At 45.9% G+C, this 18,232-nt stretch overlaps 1 protein-coding gene and 1 long non-coding RNA gene across 2 annotated transcripts; one reads left to right on the top strand and one right to left on the bottom strand.

The window, feature by feature from the left end:
- The first annotated feature begins 1,876 nt into the window (after nt 1-1,876).
- Nucleotides 1,877-18,168, top strand: GM2A (ganglioside GM2 activator). Its single transcript, XM_081851597.1, has 4 exons — nt 1,877-2,279; nt 9,900-10,052; nt 16,569-16,751; nt 17,709-18,168. Exons 1-4 carry the CDS (start codon nt 2,157-2,159, stop codon nt 17,877-17,879), a joined length of 630 nt encoding a protein of 209 aa, XP_081707723.1. The 5' UTR covers nt 1,877-2,156; the 3' UTR covers nt 17,880-18,168.
- Nucleotides 6,177-7,320, bottom strand: LOC309334845. Its single transcript, XR_014153295.1, has 2 exons — nt 7,238-7,320; nt 6,177-6,833 (listed from the first exon to the last, which is right to left on the bottom strand). It is a non-coding gene; the product is annotated as an uncharacterized lncRNA (long non-coding RNA).
- Nucleotides 18,169-18,232: the final 64 nt, after the last annotated feature.

Genomic DNA, 18,232 nt, shown 5'->3' on the forward strand with positions numbered 1-18,232 from the left:
AAAAAGTGTGCGTGTTTGTCTGGGGGCTAAATTAAATCCATGCACACCCACATCCTGCCACCTGCAGTTTTAGCCAAATAATGCCTGCTCCTATAGCCTTCTAAAATAGGAGCAAAGGAGAATGAAGCAAAAGGTGAGGGGGCTGAGCAGCACCTGCAATTCAGGCATCAGTACAGAGCCCTCACCTCTGTTGAATATGTGACAACAGCAACACATAGAACATTTATTCTAATAACTCGGCTGTTTATTGTTTACAGCTGTCCAAGTCCAGGGCCGGCCTGCCTATGCGGTAGACTGAAGCAGACGCTTTTGGTGATGGAATCCTGCTTTGATGGCTATGGCAGCAGGTTCCGGCAAGATCATATGGAACTCTCATGAGATCTCATGAAACTCCCGCGTGATCTTGCGAGAACTTGCCGGAAGCCACTGCCTTATGGCCCTGGTAAGTGAAGCTTTGGAGGGAGAGGGCAGGTGTTGAAACCAGATGGGCCACTCCTGCCCAGGGCAAAGATCTCAGGCCAAAGAATTAAGCTTGGAGTTTATTCTGGCCCAACCACTTAACATAGGTCTCTGCCTCAAAAATAAAACAATCCTACACAGTTAGTTCTCTCACATGACCTACTTATGCTAAGCCCTTCTGGGCTTGCCTCTTGAAGAGGCAGTATACAGTATACAACACACACACACACCATGTACACATGTACCCTTGGCCCAGAAGTTGCTGAATGACTTCCCACCCTTCCCTGTCAACAGTTGCCATCAGCAACAGCAGCCCATCTGTGGCAAGGATGGGGAAAGGTGTGGCTCCCCAGGTGTTGTTGGCCTCTGTCTCCCACCAGATCCAGTTACTGAGGCAGAGAGAGGCGTATACCAGAGGATGCAGGCAGATTTAGCCCCCAAAGGGATGGTGGCCCTGAGGCCTGAGCAGATGCATCTTTACTTCCTCCCATAAAAGTGAATGACTGGAATTTGTGATGCGGTGGAGCGAAATCTGCTCAGTACCCAAACAGCAGATGCTTTAGTTTTCATCAGCCAGACAGATTATACTTTAAGAAATTAAGATATTGCGAATTCAAGCGAATGAGGCACATTACTCAGCTTCCTTCATGATTTCTGTTTCTTAACTTGAAGGGTTGTTTTATTTTTTTAATATCTCTACTCTAAAACAAAAACACCCCTTGCATACACTACCTTGGATATCATTCCACAGAATGACAATGTATGCATCTTTTCAATGACCTTAAGTAAATTATTGTTTGTAATTTGGGTCCCCTGCATTCATCTGCAATTATATGTTTACACTGCATTCCTATACATGTTGCATCCCACGGATTTTAATGGGATTTACTTCCAGGTAAATGTGTATAGAAGTGTAGCCTTATTATTAACAAATGAATTATAACCAACAACCCTTGGCCCTCAAACTAAAAAATACATAAAAACCATTCCCCAAAAGTGGGTCAAACCTGAAGTTCCCGTTTATAAGTACCACTTAATTTGAACAGGGCTCTCTCTCTCCCTCCCGACAAAACTATTTCTTAGGCTCTGGAATTTATGGCTACACAAGATGCCTTTGTGCGCATGCAAAGGGCCTTGGCCTCATCGCTCTAGAGTAGCCAAGCCACAGGTGGGATGAGAAGGATGCAATGCCCTCGAATGCCTGATCCCGACCTTTTATTTTATAAATGAAACACGGTCTGCGCGTGAATGGAAGCGCCTGCGTCCTCCTCCTCCTCCTCTCCCTTTCCTGCGTTATCTGGGGGGAAATGCGCCTTCCATCCCAGCAGAGGGCAGAGCCGCTTCCCTCCATCAAGGGCATGCTGGGTGATCATTTCCCGGTGCCTGATCTCGAGGGGGGGGGGGGGTTGAATCCCTCTTTAAATGCGACTGAGGAAGGAGGGGAACCTGTGTGTCTAGTGCCTGCAGGGGAAAGGACAAGCCGGCACTTGAACTGAGCAAGCGCCTTCTGCTACGCTTGCTTGGGACGGTGTCAGGTGCTTTCTGTCTCCGACTCCTGAGCAGCTAAAGTCCAGCGTCTCGTTTTGCACCCGCCCTTTCCGCGCTTGTGATCCGCCTGCTCGCCTCGCTTCCTCGGTCTCCTTGGCGCTGCGTTCAGTTTCAGCCTCGCCTTCCTGCGTTCCGGAGCAGACCCAGAAATGCCCGCCTTGGCGCTCTCGCTGGCGCTGTGCGCCCTGCAGATGTGGCCAGCTGTGGTCGGCGGCCCTCCCCAACAGCGGTTCGCCGTGCTGGACAAGCACTGGCCCCTGAGGCTCACCAAGGTAAGGGGCCAGCTGTTCGGCATCTCTTGCGGGGTGGGAGCTCGGGATGGAAGAAACACCGCGGACGGAATCGTTGCGGCACACAGGAAGAACAAGGACATAGTCCCGAGTTCCTCCCTTGCGGTTTTATAAATCATTTAACGTGTCAACACGAATAGAAGTGCAGTTGTTGGAGGAGGGATTATTATTGTGGCCCATCTTTTTGTGCCTGCCTAACAGCCCTGTCATGCTTATAATATTTTATTCTCTTGTTAATTATGCTGTCCTAAATGTGCATTTTATATTTGACTTCACTTCGCAGTGTTTTCTTTTGAAATGTTTGAGTTTGTTTTTTGTTAACTTTGTGTTAGATATGTATTCTGCAGTTGACCTCCTTTGTAGTGTTTTCTTTTGAAATCTTTTGAGGTGGTATTTTGGTTTCCTGTTAACTGTGTTGCTTTGACTGTACTTGATATCTGACTTTCTTCAGAAATGTTTGAGTCTGCATAGTTTTATTGATGTTAAATATGCCTGGCGTGCTCTGGTCCATGGGGTCACGAAGAGTCGGACACGACTAAATGACTAAACAACAACAACAACAAACTGCTTTGAGATTTATATTTCTTAAAAATATAAAGAAGTATAGAAATGAAATATTAATAATAATTGAAATTAATAAGATTTTGGGATGCAGAAATACTGTAAAGAAAATCATCAAATCTAGCACGTGGAGGCCAACTTTATCTAAATTATATAAATTCTGGATTTGAACGATTGATATTAATAATTGTATTATAAATTGATATTGTTATAATGAGGCTATTATTGGATTGTAATTGAAAACTTATAAAACTTAATATTAAAGGGAGTGTGGGATGGGGGGGGTGTCGTTGTTAAATGGGAAATATTTGGCTGGGGGGCATGTCTCCAATGTTTGCACACTGGTGGTACCCATCTTGGCACATACACCTCTGCTAGGATAGCCCATTATGGCAGGGCTAGCCAGCATAGCTCCCTCCAGATGTTGCTGGATGGACTGTAACATCTGGAGGGATGTTATCCCCAACCTTTGGCCATGATGGCCAGGGTCAATTGCAGGTGCACTCCAATATCTGGAGAGCACTATGTCAGCAATCTCTGCTTAAACATATTTCTCGGTGCCTAAATGTGTTTCCGCAGAAGTGCGTGCCTTGTAAAAGGCTTCAAAAAATTGCTTCAGGCTATAAGTGCATTTCTGCACAGAGATACATTTGCATGTGGAAAACTCTGCATTCCATGTGGTGGGAGGCTATTCTTACAGTTGACGCTGCCTGCTTCCTTTAGCCTCTCTGTTGAGGTCTGCATTGATAACTAGCCCCTTCCAAAAGTCAGTATAATTAATGAAGCTCTAGCAACAAAGCTAAGAGTCATGTGGCACCTTAGAGATTAATAAATTTATCATGGCATGATCTTTCAATGTGCTGCAATCAGGAGCTGTTCAGTGGTGGAATGGACTCTCTGCAGAAGGTGCTGGATTCTCCTTCCTTGGAGGTTTTTAAGCAGACGTTGGCTGGCCTTCTGTCAGGGATGCTTTAGCTGCATTGCACAGGGTTGGACTAGATGAAGCTCGGGGAGCTGTGCTATGATTCAGTCCTTAAACTTCTGTTTCCATAGGCAGCCACAATGACTCTGCATATGCTGGGTTTAGTGTTTCAGTTAATGCTTGCCACTTACGGAAAGTGAATTAGATAAGTGTTAATTGGATAAGTGTTAGATGTTCATCAGTGTGATGGTGTGGCATTAATAGGTTTGCATAACATAGTCTAGGAATAATAAGTGGAGCTCTAATTGGGCCTGCTTGTTCCGCCAGGATAATACTGTGCCCACTAGTGACAGGTGGAATGTGGAGCATTACAATCTGCCCAGCTGACGTGGGATGGATCAGGGCCAGTTATTGGGTTGGAAGGTTTTCAGACTGTAATGATCTGTGGTAAGCTCATCAAGCGTTATTGCTGTGTCATTCAGAGGCAGCATCTTGACCCAGGCGAACATGGCTACTTGCAAAGCTACACCTGGGTCATGTGGACTGTACAAGTCAAGATGTAAGGTAGTAATTACAGTTATAGTGTACGACTTATTTGCACCAGGTTTTCCTGTGTGTTTGCAGCTGTTTGCGTTCCCATTTAATTCGCAGACCACAGGACATTGCCCTCAAAGAACAGTACAGCGGTACCTTGCTTCAGGTTACATACGCTTCAGGTTACAGACTACGCTAACCCAGAAATATTACCTCGTGTTAAGAACTTTGCTTCAGGATGAGAACAGAAATCGTGCTCTGGCGGTGCAGCGGCAGCAGGAGGCCCCATTAGCTAAAGTGGTGCTTCAGGTTAAGAACAGTTTCAGGTTAAGAACGGACCTCCGGAACGAATTAAGTTCTTAACCCGAGGTACCACTGTAGTCTCAATACTTACCCCCTGTAAATTCAGGTTTGCCCAAGATAGGGGAAAATGGGCTCTAAACTGCCCCACCAGGATCACAGGCTATGAGTTTCAGTGTTTTGGGGTGGGTGGATTAATGGTCACTTTCTGCTATTCTCCTTTCCATGCCTGCTGCTTCCTTAGTGCTTTCATCCCCCCCCCCCCAGCTGTGGTCATAACTATTTCCGGTGCTCTCCCGATCTTTTTGATCCCTCAGATTTGCAGAAAGCCAGAAAACTGAAGAGGCAAATCATATTTAAAAAAACATCACCAGATATATTGGGCAGCAATCCGAAAAGTGTGTGTTGAGTGTTTACAGTCACTTTAATTTCTTTTCCAGCATGCCAGTAATGGAGAGTCAGGCACTTAGCACCTCTCTCTCTCTCTCTCTCTCTCTCTCTCTCTCTCTCTCTCTCTCTCTTTCTCTTCCCTCAGATTTGCAAGAAAACTGTACAAGCAAATTTACAAGTTGCCTGATGGTGTGCTTTTGCAAACTTCTTGAGTGGGGAATCTTTTTTTAAAAAAAGGCTCTGTGCACATGCCTTGTCAGTATTTAACTGGCGTAATAGAAGCAACAAATTTGAAGGCAAACACAAGCACAAAAGGGAAAGCCTGCTGTTATGACTGGGAAAAGAACAAAGTTGTTCTTCATATGCAAATTCACATGTGTGGGTGTGGATTTCTGTGGTCTAATTCAAACTGGTGGGGTAGGATGGGGGGAGAGTTAACAGCAGAGTAATGCTCAAGTGTGGACAAGCCCATGGATCGTAGTAACTGTTGGTAATAGGAAAATGCCCAAGGCTTTGCAGTTGAATGTGAATTTGAATCAGAATTTGCCTACACGCCCCAAACCTCCCATTGCTCAATATGCTGATCTCTCTTTCCTTCCATTTCATTTCAACCATAAAAACGATGTTGCAAGTGCAGTTAGATGTCTCTCTTGGCACTATGTGACTAAGCAGCGTACTGCAACTGATCCTCAAATATTATAGCTCAATTGGTAGAGCATAAGACTTGTAATCTCAGGGTTGTGGGTTCGAACCTCCCGTTGGACAAAATGTGCATTGCAGGGGGTTGGACTGGATGACCCTTGTGGTCCTGTCCGACTCTACAATTCTATGATTCTCTATAGCAATAAGATCCTGAAGCAAGTCATTTGTTCTATCTGTTCAGTACTGTGTATAATATAAGAGTTTCTACATCAAAAATGGGGAACCTGCGGGCCTCTAGATCACTTCAGCTGGTGGTTGGGCCTTGCTTATATGCAGATGCTGAGAACTGAAACTGTGATCTTTTGCAATCAAAACATGTGAAATACAGCACTTCTCCATTCCACGTCTTGAGTCCACGTGCTACCTGGGGAAGTTGTTTTGTTTCATGTCTGAAAAAAGAAATTTTGTAGAGGTTATGACAAGCAGAAGTGTTTCTTCCATAACCTAACTGTAAACAGCCCCCTCTCCAATTTGTTTTTTTGGTGTTTTTTGCTACCTCTGAATTCCAGCTTTGTATTAGTAGCAACCTTCCCAAGTCATTTAAACCTTGAGACAAAACTTTCCTGTCTAGAATGGTTTGTTTTTATTAACTTATTTTATTAGTTTATGAAACACCTTCTACATAAATTTACAAACATAAAACAGCTGATAATAATTTTAAAGAGTACCCAAAATAAATGGTGATAGATTTAAAAATGATACAAAATGAGCAATACAGAATTACTTGTACTCAATTCCTATACTAGCTACATAGGAAGCTGTCTCATACTGAGTCAGACCATTGCATCCCATATTTTCTGGCTCTCCAGGGTTTCAGGTAAGGAATTGTTCCCAGCCGCTGCATCCTTTCCGAAAATCTAGTGCCTAAGGTTTTCCCCTCCCTCTTGGGTCACATTTGGAGCTGATCTGCATTGTCAGAAATGCCGCATAGTATTTCTGGAACTGTGCTACTTCAGAATTCAGGCATGCTATTGTACGATGGAACTTTCTTCCGTTTCAAAACTTTTATGCCTGTGGGAATCTAGCATAGAATCATAGATTTGGAAGAGATGCCCAAGGCATCTCTACTAAAGCATCAATGACAGGTGGCCATCCAGCCTCTTCTTCAGTGAAGGAGAGTCCACCACCTTCTAGAATCATAGAATCATAGAGTTGGAAGAGACCACAAGGGCCATCGAGTCCAACCCCCTGCCAAGCAGGAAACACCATCAGAGCAGTCCTGACATATGGTTGTCAAGCCTCTGCTTAAAGACCTCCAAAGAAGGAGACTCCTTGGCAGCAAATTACACTGTCAAACAGCTCTTACTGTCAGGAAGTTCCTCCTAATGTTTAGGTGGAATCTTCTCTGGAGCAGCAGAAAACAACCTTTCTCCCTCCTCTATGTGACATCCTTTTATATATTTGAACATGGCTATCATATCACCCCTTAACCTCCTCTTCTCCAGGCTAAACATGCCCAGCTCCCTTAGCCGTTCCTCATAAGGCATCGTTTCCAGGCCTTTGACCATTTGGGTTGCCCTCCTCTGGACACGTTCTGAGGAAGTCCGTTCCATGGTCAAACAGCCTTTTCCATCTGTGACCTCTGTGAAGTCCAAAATGAAAAGTTAGCTGGTTGGTCAAATGTTATTGGTTATAAAAGCCATTGGTTATAAAAGAAATGGCCACCGGACCATTTCAAAAAAAATATCTTGAAAGGAGGAATGTTGTTCTTTAATTACAAGGACAAACCAACGATAATTGTCTTGGTGAGTGGGGTGTTGTTCACTGCCAAAATGTTTCGCATAATTTCTGTAACCAGCGTTATAGTCCACATTTCACCATTCACAGAAGTAAGTTACAAAGCTAATCGTAACAGTCACTTCAAAGTATATTGCGTAACTGTGGCTAACAAACTGTGTCGACATGCTGATGTGGGAGGAGGGTTGTACATTCTGAGCATATATCTGAGCAGGATGGGAGAAAGCCAAGGTTATCTTGCTTCTGGAATGCCAATGCCTTCCCTCCTGACAGTTCTACTTGCTTTAGGGCAAAAGCTAGGCCTGTTTAACAGGACCCACAGTGAACTTGAGAACATCAGCTGATGTCCCAGTATCCTGTCAAATTCTTTACTACTTTTTGAAGTAGTGTACTCTTGCCGATTGCTCAACACCAAACTGCTGCCTTGCTCTGGATGTTCTAATTATCATAGAATTGTAGAGTTGGAAGGGACCTCGAGGGTCATCTAGTCCAACCCCTGCAATACCGGAATCTTTTTGCCTAATGTGGGGCTCGAACCCACAACCTTGCGATTAAGAGTCTCATGCTCTACCTATGGCAACCCAGAGTCTCTGCATTGACCACTCTTGAGGCGCATGGAAATTGTTTGTGGAAGTCCCCATTTGCACCAGCAGAAAACTGAAACCTCTTTTCAGTGTTGCACTGAAGACCTTACTGGCATGCCTAAACCTTTTCGTTACTCAATATATTTTCATGCTTTGTTTTATACTGTTGTAAACTTCTCAGAGGCTTGTGAGTTTGTTTTGCGGTGAAACAGTTTGTAAATGTTGTCAGATAAAACAAGAAATAATGCCCGGCCTTAGACATATTTTGGCAACGTGGCTTTTCATTTGCAAAGCTACAGTGGCATATGGTTGCCCAGTATTTTGGTCCTTGTTATGCTAAGTGGGTGGTCAAGGGACACTTTAGACTAAGCTTCCTCAAACTCAGCCCTCCAGTTGTTTTGAGACTACAATTCCCATCGTCCCTGACCACCAGTCCTCCTAGCTAGGGATCATGGGAGCTGTAGGCCAAAAACATCTGGAGGGCCAAGTTTGAGGAAGCCTGCTTTAGGCCAGCAGTGCCTCACTTGTGGCCCACTGGTTTTTCCTTGACTCAGCTCCCATTATCCCTGAGCATGGGCCATCCTGGCAGATGGGATTTGGATATCCAACCATCTCTGGAGGGCCACAGGATTCCCAACCCTGTTCTTAGACCCTGCTCTCTCTTTTTAGAGAGAGAAAATCTCAGCCGAGAGCCTCATGAGAACACCCTTCCATATCACTTATTTAATGTTAAACGTTGGGAGTCTGATCTCTGATAAAGGACTCTAAGCTGAGAAATGGGATGGGGGAGCCTTAGAAGGATACGTGCCTTTCTCAAGGTTGGTGAATCACTGAAGTTGGGTTGTACCCCAAACGGAGGACAGTGGGCAGGACACCATGAGCTTCACGGAGTGTCTGAGGAGTGCTGCGGCTCCAACATGTAGAGGCCTGGAGTGCTGTGTGATGAAATAAGATGTTGGTGCTGTACTCTGTCAAAAGAGATCCTTGGGAACATCTAGGCAGGTGCCCTTGAGACGACAGAGGTTTTACGGGTTGGGGCCAAGGGGAGTTGCCCCTGTCTAACCAGTCTGTTCAATGGCTGAATCAAACGTTGGGAAACTCCTAAGCCCCAAAAAAGCACTTCTGGGAATGAGTTGGAGTCTCGACAGCAGGCATGCTTACCAGGTGTGCTGCATGCTGATTACAGAGCTTAGGAAATGGTCGTCGCCTGAGGTGACCTTAAAAGTGCCGTCATCACCTGCAGATGAACATGGATCATTGGCATGCTTGCCGACAAAAGGGGAGGGGAACAGCCCTCCAATAGTGGTGGGAAATGAATTGAAGACCACCAAGGGCAAGCCTGCCCAGCCATGCAATTTTATTATGTGCATTTGTCTTAAAATCTGTTGGTTTCATCTACTTTTGATAATTTTATTACGTCTGCTGGTTTTGTTGCAATTTTTAAATTAAGGTTTCATGCCTTTTTGTTTCTGAGGGTTTTTTTTGTTCTTGATTAAGTGGTGCAGAACTTTTGCCAAATAAAGCCTCTTCCTGCGGTATATGGGGGCTGGCGTAAGGCAATGGCATAGTCTGCTTGGTGCAGCATTGCCAAGTTTTCCAGTACTGTGACGCCTGGGTAGATAGAAGCTTGTTTGTGTTATCAGAAGACAGGAATGCAAGGTCCACGGAGCATTGTTTGAAATAGGATTCCCGCTTCCCTTAACCAAGGCCTACTGGTTGGAAGATTCCCACAAAAGTCTGCTTTGGAATCTTCCGCTACGTTCACCTTTGCTTTACTTGCTGAGTGTGATGACAAGGGCCAGACTGAGTACCTTCCTCCGCTTTAAGCTCCACACGTTTATTCTAACGTATTTTCTCCTCTAAACCCTTCAGATCCAAAACTTCGCATGGCAGAACTGTGGCCCTCCATCTGATCCTGCTGTAATCAGGAGTTTGTCCATATCTCCAGATCCAGTTTCGATGCCAGGAGATGTGACGGTCAGCGTAGCCGCTGCTACCACTGTGGCCCTCACTTCGCCTCTGAAGGTATGTATGTGGAAGGCCAGTGGGCCAAGCCAGGCAAAAGTGATTCCTTTACATTGGGAACAGTTTCAGTGCTCTAACAAGGATAAACATGACTTGATGAAGCGTGTTTGCAACTATGGGCTCCTCTACACTTCCGTTTGCCCCACTGCTTTCTCCCAGGAAAACCCGCGGTTTCACACGGAGTCAGAACAATCTGCAATGGGGTTTTCCACAGGTTGCCGTTTGTTCCCATTTTGCACTAAACTGCAGGTTTACCCCGGAAAAGTGGCAGGAGAAAGGCCAAACTGCTTGGACCTGTGCTTTTTAGGCACGGGACAAGTGGAAGTGTGGACCAAGGCCTATCTGGGACTGGCACTAGATTGCATTGGGGCATCAGGAATGCCAAATCCAGGTGTGGGCCACAGCTTTCCCCACTTCCTTCCTTTTTCTTCCCCTCCAGAGTTGTCAGAAAGAAGACATCTTTTCCAAAAGGACAGGCATGGGGAACTTGTGGCTTTCTAGATGCTGCTAGACCCCGGCTCCCATCACCTCTGACCATTGGCCGTGCTGGCTGGGGCTGGTGGGAATGAGAGCTCAGTAGCAGGAGCTAGAATAGAGGATATACAGTGGTACCTCGGGTTACATACGCTTCAGGTTACATACGCTTCAGGTTACAGACTCCGCTAACCCAGAAATATTACCTCAGGTTAAGAACTTTGCTTCAGGATGAGAACAGAAATCATGTGCTGGTGGCACGCCAGCAGCAGGAGGCCTTATTAGCTAAAGTGGTGCTTCAGGTTAAGAACAGTTTCAGGTTAAGTATGGACCTCCGGAACGAATTAAGTACTTAACCTGAGGGACCACTGTATTCAAGATTTACAGGCCCCTCTTTTCTTTTCTGTTTTTCTTTTCCAAGTAAAAGAATTTGATATGTAAGTGCATGTCAATAAAATATGAGCCAATAAAATGTGATCTGGGGAAAAAAGGACTTCACTAGATGGGGCGAGTCTCTCTCATTGACATAGGATCTCCGTCTGAGTCTCTGAATGGAAAACTGAAGTCATAGAATCATAGAGTTGGAAGGGACCCTGAGAGTCGCCTAGTCCAACCCCTGCAATGCAGGACTATGCAGCTGTCCCATACAGGGACTGAACCTGCAACCTTGGCATTATCAGTACTGCTCTCTAACCAGCTGAGCTATCCAGTCCTGTGTTTAAATGGGAAATATCCCTTAGGATAAGGCAGAGGGGTGTGGACTGCCTTTCCCCCTGTAAATCAGCCAGCATAATACAATCTTTAGATGGGGCAGGGCTTGTGAAAAGCTCCTGAGGCATGTTTTCCCTAATAAGAGGTTTCCCTTCTCTAATGTGCTAATGTGGGGTAATTTGAGCCTAAAACATCTAGTCATTAGGTAGACGACATATGAACATTTCTACTTGACATGTCGCACAGGTAGGCTGAGCAGAAATGGGAGCTTTCTTCTGCACAACAATTCAGACCCCTTAACAGGCTGCCACGGCCAAAGAAACAAAACTGGAACAAGCTAGTGCTCCAGAATCCCCTTTTTGAAATAGAAGTATGTTGTGCTGAGTTGAGCAAACCCCTTAATCCTGTGGCTGGTAGGAGCTGGCCTTACCATGACCACCTATGCTGAAATGTTACTGTGCGGTTTTCAGTGGGATCAAGTTCTGCTGGTGTGGGTATGAAGCATTCAAAATTCCTGCTATGCTAACCACTGCTGAGCACCTGGCTGCCTATCAGCAGGAACTGGGCTGGGCCCAGCCGCGTCCTCCCCTGTTAATTGTAGACCTGGGAGGGACCTTGGGGGTTCCACCCCCTGCATTGCTGGAATAGGATGTTGAAATCTGTTTCATTTGCATGTGTTAAGTCTCAACCTTACCTCTTAGTGCAGCCAAGTGGGGTGGGGTAGGGGGTGGCCTTGGCAGAGAACCCTGAAAGAGGCAGTGTCAGTATTGAAATGGCCTCCCTTTTGGAAAGATGGTGATTATTTATAGAGAATACTCCTAACGCAGGCGAAAACATGCTGGTTTGTGTTTGTGGGTTGCATTGAAGCAACACATCTGATCAAAATCTTGGTAGCTAAGATATGTATGCAGTGGTACCTCAGGTTACATACACTTCAGGTTACAGACTCTGCTAACCCAGAAATAGTACCTCGGGTTAAGAACTTTGCTTCAGGATGAGAACAGAAATCGTGCTCCGGCGGCGCGGCAGCAGCGGGAGTCCCTATTAGCTAAAGTGGTGCTTCAGGTTAAGAACAGTTTCAGGTTAAGAACGGACCTCCAGAACGAATTAAGTACTTAACCTGAGGCACTACTGTATGTCAAATGCCTACACACAAACACCTTCTCTTTCCGGGCCCTAGGCCTGGAAACTTTGATTGTGTGACTTTGATGATGCAAGTCGCTTGGGTCTTTACCTCTCTTGGTAGTACAGTCATACCTCAGGTTAAATGTACTTCAGGTTGAGCGTTTTCAGGTTACGGTCCGCAGCGCCCCGGAAGTAACGGAGCGTGTTACTTCTGGGTTTTGCCACTCGCACATGCACAGACGCTCAAAAATGATGTCACTCGCATGTGCGGAAGCGGCGAATCACGACGCACGCATGCACAGACATGGGTTGCGTTCACTTCAGCATGCGACTGGGGCTCCGGAACGGATCCCGTTCGCATCCAGAGGTACCACTGTATAATTCTACTGGTGATTTTCAGAGCTGTCTTTAATCTCATGCTCATGTTTAGTGGTGGTATTCCTGCTTTAGAGATGAAGGAAACAGGAGCACAGAGCTCCTATGTGTAGAATCATAGAGTTGGAAGGGATCTCTAGTCCCCCTACAATGCCAAATTTACATCTACAGAATCCCTGAGGCCATCCAGCCACTGTTTAAAAACTTCCAAAGAAGTAGAGTCCACCACCTTCTGATGTAGTCAGTTCTGCTGCTGAGCAGCTCTTCCCTTCAGAGAGTTAGGTTTAGTCAGAATCTCCTTTCTTTTAATTTGGATCTCTTGGTTTGAGTCCTACCCTCTACAGCAGGAGAAAACAAGCATGTTCCCTATTCCATGTGACAGCCCTTAGGATATTTGAAGAAGGCTATCGCATCATATCTCCTCTCAGTCCTCTCTTTTCCAGGCTGAACGTATCCAACTCTTTCAACCATTCCCCTTAAGGCTTGGTTTCCAGACCCTCCTCTGCACACGTTCCAGCTTGTCTGATGACCTGCAGGGAAACTGAAGCAGAAGAGGAAAATGCACTCCACTGACCATGAGATAACCTATAGGACTTAACTAGCAGGGAAGCCCTTCATCCTCCTTAAAGACCTTTCTTATAAGCAGCTCCACACTTGAGCTTATATCGGGCCTTTAGGCTACCAATTGTTTTTTGCCACTTCCTCTTCTGTGACAGATTCCCTGGACAGCTGCAGACATGGAATTCTTCCTGGGTTGGTCCAGGTGCCACAGCAAACCATGATTTGTCAAGCGCACGGACTTGGTGTGAGGGTTCGATCTTGGTTCCTTATTCTTTCCTGCAGGGCAAGCACAAACCATAGTTGGCCCGTTAGGCCAAAATGGCAAACCGAGGTTGCCGCAAACCAGGAAAGGAGGTGGGAAATTGCTGCGAGGGAGGGAGAAGTGTGTGCTTGGATGCTCAGTCCGGGCTAACATTTGTAATGTCAAACCGTGGTCTGCCATTCCATCTTGCCACAGTAAAAGCATGCACCTTTCTCGAATGGGCTTGAGATATGAGAAAGAAGGCTGTGATGAGTCTTTATAACCAAGTAGATGTAGAGAGTTTAAACGTGAGGCATCGGAGGAAGTGCAAGTGAGCTTCACTTCCTTTTACGAGGCTTCAGATGCAATATGAAAGAGGAGGTGACCTCCAAAGAGGAACCTGTGTGTGCGTGCGTGTGCGTGTGTGTGTGTGTGTGTGTGTGCGTGCATGCATGCACCACCTGTTTCCCATTCAGAGAGCTGTGGCCTTTTGCTTCATTCTCATTGTGGGTGCCACCATTTCTGGGACCCCAGTGGACGCCTTGCCACCCCTCCATTTACACTGCCTTCCTGCATCTCCCCACAAGCTCCCTAATTATTATTTTTTGCAAGATTCCTTTTTTGAAACATGGGGAAGAAGCGTCACAAGAGGTAGCATGACTTGCTTGTGTGTTCCTGTCCAGTGCTGCTTTTTAGGACTCTGGCACAACGGGACAGGAATTCTCCTTGAGCTGGGGCTGGCGCACTCTCCCTGGTACCCGTCCTATTTAGCAAGACCACATTGGTCCATAATGGCAATTCCTAAAGAAGGACACTGTCAGAGAACAGCTTGCAGGAGAAAAGACTTGGGGAGGCAATGCCGGGTGCTTGAGCAGTGGGATCAGGTACACCCTGGGAATATCCTTACACTGCCTCTGGTTTTCTCAAACTCTCCATGCAAACAGGTCAGGCAAAGGAAAGCACGAGAGCCAGTGTGGTGTAGTGGTTAAGAGTGGTAGTCTCGTAATCTGGGGAACCGGGTTCGCATCCCCACTCCTCCACATGCAGCTGCTGGGTGACCTTGGGCTAGTCACACTTCTCTGAAGTCTCTCAGCCCCACTCACCTCACAGAGTGTTTGTTGTGGGGGAGGAAGGGAAAGGAGAATGTTAGCCGCTTTGAGACTCCTTAAGGGGAGTGAAAGGCAGGATATCAAGTCCAAACTCCTCCTCCTCCTCTTCTTTTTCTTCTTCTTCTTCATGGTTAAACTGTGGAGGCAGTGCTCACCACCAACCTGGATGGCTTTAAAAGAGGATTAGACAAATCCATGGGGAGGAGATGAGGCTAGCAATAATAGCTAATAATCACAATATGTTCTCCGTATACTGTCAGAGCCAGTATGCCTCTGAAAGCTAGTTGCTGGGCAGTGCAAGCATGGAGAGTGCTCTTGCCCTCAGGTTCTGCTTAAGGGCTTCTCTCAGGCATCTGGATGGAATCTGGACTAGATGGGTCTTTGGCCTGATCCATCAGGGCTCTTATGTTCTGATGACACTGAAGATGCAGCTGGGGCAGAGGGCCATGGGCCCACTTAGGCGCCACGGCAAATGCCTGAATTCTCCGATGTTGCAAAAAAATGGAACTTTGCTCATTGAGGGAAATGCCTGGCATTATTATACAGAGCAGCCTTATGTTCAGTGAGAGGAAGGAAAAATGCTAAGCTCAGCTGCTCCCGAAACATCTCTGAAAGCAAGAGAGGCCTTGTGAGCTATCATGCAGGTAGGGCCTGTTTTCAAACCAGTTGGAGCTGGGAGGCTTAATTAGGGTTGTTCCTTGCTTATTCAGCCAGGTTGCATGTTTAAACCCAAGTGTAGCAGAAGTACATGTGGAAAAGATCTAGGGGTCTTGGTGGACCACAACCTTAACTTGAGTCAATAGCGTGGTGCAGCAGCAAAAAAAAGCTAATGATCTTCTAGGCTGCATCAACAGAAGTCGAGTGTTCAGAACAAGGGAAGTCATAGTTCCGCTCTATTCTGTCTTGGTCAGACCACACCTGGAGTTCTATGTCCACAGAGTGAGAAGGATATTGACAAGCTGGAACATGTGCCGAGGAGGGGAGACCAAGATGATCAAGGGTCTGGAAAAAAAGTCTTATGAGGAACAATTGAGGAAGTTGGGTATGTTTAGGCTGGATAAGAGGAGACTGAGAGGAGATATGAAAGCCATCTTCAAATATATTGTTGGTTTTTGTTTTTTTAAAAACCCTGTGAAGAAGCAGCAGGTAGTTTCAGACTGAGAGGGTTTAACACAAGCTTCACTTTGTCTGTTCAGAAATGCACATGCATGCGCACACACCCATCCACATTTGTTTTTCTCTCATTGAGAGGGAAGATGCAGAGGGGAGAAGGAATTCTCAGCAGATCAGTGTCTGGGAAGGAAATGGTTAAGCCGTTCCTCTGTACACAAGCACACTTTGAAGCAGGAGCTTTTCAAGATAAAAGAAGGATGGGAGGGGGGTGGTGTATATCTGGGACAAGAACTTGCTCTGATGTGGCCATTCATTTGTTTCTTCTCAGTTTTACGTATTGCCTCTGCCTGTCGAATGTTGCGGTGTTGTTCTGTGTTCCTTTATTGTTGCATACTGCCCAGTAATCTGTTACAGTGAAGGTCAAGTCAGGGGGGGAAAGCATAAAGAAATCGTGAATTGTTGCTCCTTACTGCCCTCTTGTGGTGGTACCTAAGAGCTGACTCCAATCAAAGCTGCAAATTCAACCACTCAGGTGCTTCTGGAGACTGACAAGTTCCCAGCCTCTGGTAATAAGAGGTACCGTATATCCGTATATCGATGTTATCAGTGGCGATGATGATGAGGCCAACGATGAGGGATAATGGGAGTTGCGGTCTTTCAAATGATGATGGACTACAGGCTCCCCAACCTTGGCCTATAGGTAGGATGGCCAGTTGTCCAAGCTATAGTAAGCCTTGAGCTGTGGGTGATGTTTGAGGAGGAAAGTCGGAGGTTAAATTAATGTTTGTGTATAATGTTTACTTCTAGGGAGAGGTTGTTTTGGAGAAGAAGATTGGCGATATGTGGATAAAGGTCCCCTGCGTGCAAGATCTTGGCAGCTGCACCTATAAAGATTTGTGTGCCATACTGGATCAGGCTATTCCTCCCGGCCAGCCATGTCCGGAACCATTGCAGTCTTATGACATTCCTTGCCATTGCCCCTTCAGAGCGGTAAGTTTAAGCTTCCCCCTCTTGGGAACCAAAGAAACAACTCCCCCGTGAGATGGGCAGCTGCAAGGCATGCCACCAAATTCCACATCTCTGTGGAATGTGCAGGTCCATCACAGAAGGACAGGGGTTCCATACAGCTGATAGGCTTAACCAAGGTTTGCAGTCAAATTTGCTGCATGTTTAATAATCAGGGAAGTACGGGGGCTGGGCAGATAAGAAAGCTTATAGATACATCTCCATGTAAAGATTTGAAACCCCCGTAGTGCAGTGCACCTATAATTAAGCCCCATGTGCATTAAAAGAAATTAAGGGAGAATGATGAAGTTCCGTAAAGGAATGATGGAGCTGGCTGTCTTTCCAACAGATAGCTGGGTTTCCTCTGGAAAACCAGTACTTGGAGCCTGAAAGATGAGTTTTAAAACGGCATTCCTCATGCAAGTTTTGCAGACCTTTAATTCAGTCCGATTTCTGCCCAACTCTGCTCCACATCTGCATCCTGTAAACCGAAAAGGGGCAGCCTACGAGGTATTTTTCAGGGATGCTTTTAGCAGCTCCTTGTGTCCTAAGGCAAGGTTCAGAGTTAGTGCATTGCTCATATAGGGACATCTCTAGGCGGCAGCTTGGGCCTTATATGCGATGGAGTAGTCAGAAGCTGCTGACTCCAGCTAACCACTCTTGCTTCTAGAAAAGATCATCTTCTAGATTTTGACAGGCTTGAGTGCATTGGTTTGTATGTTTTCAGTTGTGCAAACTGGGTGAGCCTGCTGGCTCCCAGTGAGGGGCTGGAATATTTCAGTGGCCATACCTATCAACTTGTAATTTCTCCTTGATTTCATACTGTAAAAGATCTGCTTATTGAGTGTTACCTATTGGCACTGTTAGTATACCTGATGGAGGGAGCAGAAAGTGTTGGCTGATATGGGCTGACAGATCTTTGTGTGTGTTTTCTCCTTTCAGGGTTCTTACAACTTGCCTTCCTCCACCTTCTACATCCCCACCTTGGATTTGCCTCCCATGCTCACCAATGGGGACTACAAGTTCCAGGTTGTGCTGAGCAATGGTGACCAACAACTGGGCTGTCTCAGGTTGTCGCTTTCCCTTCACTCTGAGAGCCGGTGGTATTGGTGACTACAACGCAGGCATCTTTGGGCTTGAGTGCCACATTTCTTACTCTCTCTCCCCCCCTGAATTGCTAATACTGAGACTTCTTAGCTGCAACTGCTTTTATGATGGCTTCTGAGAAGGAGCCAAGATGATGATGTGAACAGCAGCCTCTATCTTTCACTCTGCTTTTAAAAAAATATTTTTTTTAACTTCTGCTGATTGCTTTTAATCACTTGGAAAACCCACCAAACTCAATGAAGAAATGTTCAGAAATATTTTTTTTAAAATCAGAAATTGAGATGTCTGTGCCTAACCAGTGTTTATGCATTGGTTATAATGAGGGCAGCTTTCCCTAACCTTGGTCCCTTCTCCCCCAA

The sequence above is a fragment of the Podarcis erhardii genome (genome assembly GCF_964252035.2).
Source record: "Podarcis erhardii genome assembly, chromosome: 2".
NCBI lineage: Eukaryota > Metazoa > Chordata > Lepidosauria > Squamata > Lacertidae > Podarcis > Podarcis erhardii.